The 8,297-nt window shown below is 43.7% G+C and overlaps 1 protein-coding gene across 1 annotated transcript in view; it reads right to left on the bottom strand.

Annotated features, from left to right (window-relative positions):
- The window catches only part of MALT1 (MALT1 paracaspase), a 51,533-nt gene extending 44,454 nt beyond the window's left edge, over positions 1 to 7,079 (bottom strand). The window contains exons 1-2 of the mRNA XM_010854829.1: positions 7,021 to 7,079; positions 6,249 to 6,415 (exon numbers count right to left, since the gene is read on the bottom strand). Coding sequence (XP_010853131.1) covers positions 6,249 to 6,415; positions 7,021 to 7,079 — 226 coding nt within the window. The remainder of the gene's footprint in view (positions 1 to 6,248; positions 6,416 to 7,020) is intronic.
- Positions 7,080 to 8,297: the final 1,218 nt, after the last annotated feature.

Genomic DNA, 8,297 nt, shown 5'->3' on the forward strand with positions numbered 1-8,297 from the left:
AAATTTACCTTGGTGAAGAGTCCCTGCTATTACACAAAGAGACAAGAGAGGAGAAAGAAGAAACTGAAAATCTTTCTCTTTAGAGGGTCTTAAAAAGCAATGAATGACTTTAGTCGAAGCGGCCCATGTGACCAAGATGTTCCAGAAGCATCCTTTGTGGGAGACAAGACTAAGTAACTTTTAACAGACATTCAAGCTCACAGTGTATACACCAGTCCCGTGCCAACGGTTTTAGTTGTCTAAGTCTTCAGGAAGCAAGCAAAGACATGTCTTTATTATTTATTGCTTCAAAGACTGAGAACTGAAAGGCAAAGTGTGATTTGAAAACCGCCCTGGGTGAGGAGTAAAGAGAGAAGTCAATACCTCCCATGTTTCAACCACATATGTTTCCTTCCTCCCACGTCATGTGTGCATGCGCGTGCGACAGGGAATGGTGGTCACCTCTAACCACCCTCGTGCAGTGCCCGCTAGAAGGTGCTGAAACAAAGTCGTGAGGGGAGATGGCGCAGAGCTCTCGGGAGGGTGTTCACAGGCACACAAATGAAAGCTCTATTTTAAAGGGTGATCACAGTTTCCTGGCAAACAAGCCTATTTTCAGATAACATCTGCAAAGAAGTCAAATAAGTTACTTGATTTCCTGTAAGGTGGGGACAATCTGACTGGGTCTGATGGCACACGAGGATTGTGCTTTCAACACACACACCTGTATAGAACAACCGGTTCAAGATATGTAACAATAAAACCCCCACTGGAATTGCTACACAGATAAACAGGGGTGATTCTTGACTTGACAGAAGGACTCCTCATCAGCTCCCTTTGCCTTATTCTCTCTTACAAAGCCCTTGACACTGATGCAACTCACAACTTTTCCAGGAATAGATCTATTGTGTACATTACGGTGCATCTATTTTCAGAAGCCATGAACCAAAAAAACCGTTTCCACCATCTTCCATTTAAAACCCTCCCTTCGAGGTTTTATTTTGAGCGTTTGTAGGCTATTACTTGGAGAAGGAAATGGCAACCCACTCCAGTATTCTTGCCTGGAGAATCCCAGGGACAGAGGAACCTGGTGGGCTTCTGTCTACGGGGTCGCACAGAGTCAGACACGACTGATGCGACTTAGCAGCAGCAGCAGGCTATTATTGAAAAGCACCCCAGAGAGTCCCACGATAAACACCATCCCTCCTCCTTTAACAATTTTCCCTCATCACACAAGCAGTGTGTGTCCATGCCCTTTCCTCCTTCAGGTCAACTGACGTTTGTGTCTGCTGCGGCTAAGCCTGGTCTCCCAGCTCACTCTGCTCATGCTGCCAGCCACCAGGTCCCTGCAGTGTCCTGGCACGGAAGCCCACCCTCCCAGTCCTCACCAGCACTCCCCTTCTGTTTCCCCACTTTCTTAATCTTCCTTCCAGTTTTACCTCTTTTTTCTTCTTAACATCCCGCTTTCAGGAATTTCTGTTGTTCATGAAACAAGATGAGTCCCTTGTAAGTAAGATCTAGTACCTGAGTGGAGAAAGCAATGGCACCCAACTGCAGTACTCTTGCCTGGAAAATCCCATGGGCAGAGGAGCCTGGTAGGCTACAGTCCATGGGGTTGCGCAGAGTCAGACATGACTGAGCGACTTCACTTTCACTTTTCACTTTCATGCATTGGAGAAGGAAATGGCAACCCACTCCAGTGTTCTTGCCTGGAGAATCCCAGGGACGGGGGAGCCTGGTGGGCTGCTGTCTATGGGGTCGCACAGAGTCAGACACAACTGAAATGACTTAGCAGCAGCAGCAGAAGCAGCAGTATCTGAGTACTTTTTAACTTGTCAAGAAGAAAAAAACTGAGGTCGGTGGGTCAAAGAGGGAATTGAGTATGATAATCCGTAGTTAAGCGTCCTGAACAATCTAGACTCTTCCTAGCATTACTGGAGATGACAGTGAATCCAGGCCAGGTTCTGATCCTACTTTTGTCAAAACCAACTGTGATTTTGGCCAAATGATAACTTCCGGTAATCTCCTTTTCCACATAACTGTGTGCTCACATTTAAAATTTAGATGTTTGGGACAGTCCTGCTCTGGTCCTTCACAGAACTGTGAAGATAAAAACGTGAAGTAGAGGTATCTTAGAGACTGAAGAATAATAGCCATCTTTGCTCTTATCTTACAGACAGTGAAAGTAATAAAAAATAAAATTGATATCAGAAACATAACCATGAGTATGTGACAGGGAATTAAAGAAGAAAAATGAATTGACATGAAAAAGGAGTGGGAAAGAATGGAAAAGACCTCAGTGAAACCACATGACTCTGCCAGCATGGCTGAAATGTACCCGCGGCAAAGCTCCTTTTATGTAAGAATGAAATAAAATGGCAGCATCACAAAACTGGAGCAGAAAGAGCCCTGGCGTCCATCTACTGCAACCCTATGTAGGTCTCTTACCGCTCCTGCATCACCAGGAAGGTTCTTTACCACTAGCGCCACCTGGGAAGTCGGTGTAACACAGTAATTCTCTCTAAATGTCCCCCACCCTCCAGCCCCTGCTTAGTTGATTCCAGGTCAGAGCATGTCTTCCTTGGCAACAAATCTCGTGATGAGCATGACCCTAGCTGATAGAGCTGATCAGTCTGCACTCAAACGGTCTCTCTTAAAACAGAGCCCTCATGGGTGGTGCTTACACCTCTGCACTCAAGACAAAAACACCTCAAATAGCACATCTAGGCTTATTTGTGTTTGCCAAGGCTACAGATGCTAATCGTGGTTGTTTTGAGACCAGGATCTTTGACCCTTTAATTTAAAAAAAAAAAAAAAAAGGTCTGAAAAATCATTACAGACTTCTGGTTCAAAACAGTTTCAGTGAATTCATTTAATGCCCCTGCCCTTCTCCAATTTCCCCTGAAATGCCGAGAGGAATAAAAATAGGAAAACAGTGAGTCAGAGCTAGACAATGCGGATGGACACCGTCCATTCATAAAAATCATAAGCCATTTCTCTAACATAAAGTGCAGACTAGACTAGTCTAAGAGGCAAGCTGGCCAACCCATGTGCCGTGGAGAAACCCAACTGGAAGGAAGGCAGAAGAGGATAAATCACAATCTTCTGCAAAATATATCGGGTATCCAAGCCCATAGAGCACAAGAATTTGGGCGTGCATAACCCTTGGCTTAGACCTCAAATGAGCAACCACAGAAGTTAGCTCCTCATCAAGGCAACTGTTGCAGTAAGAGACGGGGGAGCCCTCCCCATCTACGTCTGGGCCACCAAAACAAAGACATTCGAGAAATCTGGTACCATAGCCATCTCCTATGGCCATCTGTGGCTGTCTTCCCACAAACGACGGGAATAGAAGATGGCAAACTCAGACTAAAATAAACCTGAAGTCTCCCCTTCTCCTTGTATTTAGGCCTGAGAGGCCTGTTTGGAGGTTTACAGCATCTTGGTCTCTCAAACCAGAGCTCTCTATAAGGACAATCAGAGAAAAGTCATCAGATTTTTTTGTGGAATAAGAACTAATATCCTTTTATGAGACTGCATTATCAAAAAAAGAGAAAATATTAGAATATTCCCACTTTGTATTTTCACCAAGATTCAGGAACACACTGAAAAGGAAAAACTGGAGATTTATTTATACTTGTTTTACGATTATACTGGATTTGATGAATTACATGTTTGTCTTCCCTCCTAGATGATGAGTTTTGAACGCTCAGGAACTACTGTCTTAGTCATCTTTGAATTCACAATACCACGCACAATGCCTGGAATAGCAAAAGTATTAGAGTACAGCAAGGTTGACTGAGTGAACAAAATCCCACATTAAGCTGATTCTATCAGGGCTTGCATTCTTAATTACAATGGTTTTATTCTCAATGTCCCTACTGAAATATTAAGTTCTTCTTTAATTCTTAAATTTCTATACTCTAACACATGTAAATACAGTAAGTTTTAGATTACTCACATAAGATTCAGGAGGAAAGCTGACTGTAAATTACTAGTTTTTTTAGATCCCCAACTACTTCCTCTTAAATCAACAATGAACATTCAAGTAACAACCAATTTCTAATGTATGGCTAATCCAACATAAAACTTCAGAGAAATAGTGCCTCGCTGGTAATGCAGAAACTTCTCTCTTTTTCCTAGTCTCCCCTTAAATGTGAAAAAGCCCCAGCGTATAACTGAAAAAGCCTATAGGCCTAAAAACTGAATGACTTGCACAAGGCAATGCTGATGGCAAAGCGCTGATCTTACTACTTGGAGAGAAACACAAAGGGCAGAAACAGAGATTTTTCCAAAGATGATGACTGAGTTTATTAGGATGGTACTGTATTGGCTGCTGCTGGCTTATCACATCAAAATAGGAAATAGTTAAAACTTTCAGGCATATCTATATACGCAAATAAATATGTGACTCCATTTCAGTCCACCCTGATTCACACACAGAAAATCTGAAAACCTTCAATCTCAGGCCAGCGATCACAACACAAACCATGAGATGAGTGTGCAGCCTCCTACATACAGGTCAACACAGCCTCATCTCCGCAGCTCCCCCAAATCTGTGAGGTAAAGAACACTTACTTTCATTTTATAGACTTGACAGGGTCATTAAGTGCAGTTGCTGAAAAACCTAATGAGATGTTATATTTATACCCACAGAAGTTTCTTAAGTTTTCAGAGGCCCTGGTATTCTATAAAGCAGAACTTTATAGCCGAGTGCCCTAGGCTGGTAGATTTCAATCACCACAATGCCGGGGCACTTCTGAGACACTGGGGATACAAACATTAGTGAACGTCACCTGAAGGACTGGTTTACTGTTTGGTGATGGAGAGCACCTGCATCTAGACGGGACCTGTGTTAGCAGCCAGTTATTCCTAACCAGGCCTCTTCCGAGAAAAGGCCCTGAGAAACACTCATCAAGCATTTGATATAGTCGGTAACACAGAGGAGGTGTTTACAGGCGGCTGTTTCACCATCTGCACTTGGCCTGGAAAAGCAGGGGATAACCTGAGAGTCCAAGCTTCCCGGCTTACAATCCAGGGTCCATTTGTAGTAGAGTTCTCAGTTCCCCATCCTCACCCTGCAGCACCCAGTTTTGTCTTGTCTGGTGATCCACGAGACAAGACAGTTTCTGGCAAGCTGATTAACCCACTCCCTCCTGGTTCTCCGCCAGGTGAACTGGCATATTCCATCGCGTTGGTGGTGACAGGTGCAGGGATGATGGGCACATGACCAAAATCAGTTAACTTGCTAGAGAATCCGATGATTTTTGCTGAGACAAGGATAAATGCCAGGAACAGCTAGTAGACACCTTATGACTATGTAAAAGTCAGTCCTGGGAGGAAGTCAATGACAGGAAAGGAAGGGCAGAGACGAAATCCACCTTCTTGGAAACAGGGCTGCCCCCTGCCTTTCCTGAAGCTGAAATTGCTGCAAGACTTTTTGATGGAACCAAAATACTCCCTTTATTACGGCAACCTGCACTGAGGTTTCTGGTACATGTACTTCACAATACGCCTCTATACCACGTGTCCCTAATTTCCCACGTCCCTGAGAAAGGTCTGCAGTGTGGCTACTGTCACATGACCTGGATGACATGGTCCCTTCTGCTGACGTCATGGTAACTGACCAACTCCACCCACAGCTGTGGAAAGGAAGGACCGTTTCCTATTCATCACATCTGACCTTGGAAGTGAGCAACTTCACTCAATATTGGTATATTCAGGGGAAAAAAAAGTAACTCATTTGGTTGAGTTACTCAACATTTCAAAAGCACCATGCTGGTTGGCAAAAAACTTCAACAATAAACACCTGTCATACTTTATCTCGTTCACATACATACACATAAATAAATACATGTGTATTTGCTTTCTTGGCTGTTCTATTTCAACATAAGTTATAGAAACCTTACCCCTCAACACTTTCACATGCACCTCCTTGGAATAAAGACATTCTTCTACAGAATGACACCACCATCATCACATAATAATTCTCTAATATCTAACATGTATGTTGTATTCAAGTTGTTTCAACTGTCCCCAAAATGTCTTCTATAGCTGTTTTTTTTTTTTTGAAAAACAATCCAACTGAAGTTTTTGTATTGTATTTGCTTTTTATGCATTCTTTAGTCTCAACCCAGGGGAATAAATGAGGCTCCATATGTGTACATGTTCCAACAATACTGAACACAATTCATCTGGTCAAATGAGACACTTCCCTCTGAGTTGGCCTCCTTGACCTCCTGGAGAACGTGCTCACGGGGAAGGCCTACCTGGGGGGCTGAGAAGCTGAAGGACCTCGGTGTGCTCCATGGCCTGCAGGAAGTCGCTCAGCTCCATGACTGTACAGCCCTTCTCAGCCAGCAGCTTCAGTAAACACAGGCTGGGGCTGCCTTCAGGTTCCAGGACCTTGAGAGAACACTGCTCCAAGTCGAGACAACTGCCAATGACAGATTTAAGTCAGGTCAGCACCCTTTCTTCAGTGCGATCTGCCTGCTATATGCCTTTGGCCCCATTGAGGGTGTGGCAGGGAATAAACAGTCGAGTGGTGGAAAATGGTTTACAGGACAAATGGCTGCCGTCCCTTTAGACAGTCTCCTGATGATGCTCACCTTGTATAGCAGAAGTTGGCAAACTTTTCCTGTAACGTGCCACATTGTAAATATTTTAGGCTTTATATGGGCCTCAGGAGAAGGCAATGGCACCGCACTCCAGTACTCTTGCCTGGAAAATCCCATGGATGGAGGAGCCTGGTAGGCTGCAGTCCATGGGGTTGCTAAGAGTTGGACACGACTGAGCGACTTCACTTTCACTTTTCACTTTCATGCATCGGAGAAGGAAGTGGCAACCCACTCCAGTGTTCTTGCCTGGAGAATCCCAGGGACGGGGGAGCCTGGTGGGCTGCCGTCTATGGGGTCGCACAGAATCGGACATGACCAAAGTGACTTAGCAGCAGCAGCAGCAGGGTCTTTGGTGTACCTTTTGTTTTATAATATTTTAAATATAAAAAAATGTTCTTGGCGCATGAGCTATACAAAAACAGACCGCGCTCTGAATATGGCCCACAGGCTGTTGTTGGCAGACCCTTGCTCTATTTGACACATTTTGCCTTAAAGCCATGCGCTTTTCTTTCATAAGCATGTCTTCTTTTTGTTGTTGTTTAGTTGCTAAGACTCTTCTGACTCTTTGCGACCCCATGGACCGTATCCCACCAGGCTCCTCTGTCTATGGGATTTTCCAGGCAGGAATACTGGAGTGGGCTGCTATGTCTTCTTTACTGAACTAGATAAAAGTACTACTTGCAAACAGAAACCCTATCATCCACTGGATTGGCCAAAAAGTTCATTTGGGTTGTTCTATACCCTTTTCTGGGAGGGTGGTAGACATAATTCCCTTATAATTAATACTTGCTAGAAAATGGAGTTTGACATCATGCATAACTACACCAACATTCGTCAAGGCTGAATATCACAGGTATAAGGGAGTATTATGACCATTCTTTGCAGCCAAAGATGGAGAAGCTCTATACATTCAACAAAAAGAAGACCAGGAGATGACTGTGGCTCAGATCACGAACTCCTTATTGCCAAATTCAGACTTAAATTGAAGAAAGTAGGGAAAACCACTAGACCATTCAGGTATGACCTCAATCAAATCCCTTATGATTAAACAGGGGAAGTGAAAAATAGATTTAAGGGATTAGATCTGATAGAGTGCCTGATGAACTATGGACGGAGGTTTGTGACACTGTACAGGAGACAGGGATCAAGACCATCCCTGTGGAAAAGAAATGCAAAAAAGCAAAATGGCTGTCTGAGGAGGCCTTACAAATAGCTGTGAAAAGAAGAGAAGCGAAAAGCAAAGGAGAAAAGGAAAGATATAAGCATCTGAATGCAGAGTTCCAAAGAATAGCAAGAAGAGATAAGAAAGCCTTCCTCAGCGATCAATGCAAAGAAATAGAGGAAAACAACAGAATGGGAAAGACTAGAGATCTCTTCAAGAAAATCAGAGATACCAAGGGAACATTTCATGCAAAGATGGGCTCGATAAAGGACAGAAGTGGTATGGACCTAACAGAAGCAGAAGATATTAAGAAGAGGTGGCAAGAATACACAGAAGAACTGTACAAAAAAGATCTTCACGACCCAGATAATCACGATGGTGTGATCACTCACCTAGAGCCTGACATCCTGGAATGTGAAGTCAAATGGGCCTTAGAAAGCATCACTATGAACAAAGCTAGTGGAGGTGATGGAATTCCAGTTGAGCTATTTCAAATCCTGAAAGATGGTGCTGTGAAAGTGCTGCACTCAAGATGCCAG

The sequence above is a fragment of the Bison bison genome, unplaced genomic scaffold (genome assembly GCF_000754665.1).
Source record: "Bison bison bison isolate TAMUID 2011002044 unplaced genomic scaffold, Bison_UMD1.0 scf7180017864349, whole genome shotgun sequence".
NCBI classification, from domain to species: domain Eukaryota; kingdom Metazoa; phylum Chordata; class Mammalia; order Artiodactyla; family Bovidae; genus Bison; species Bison bison.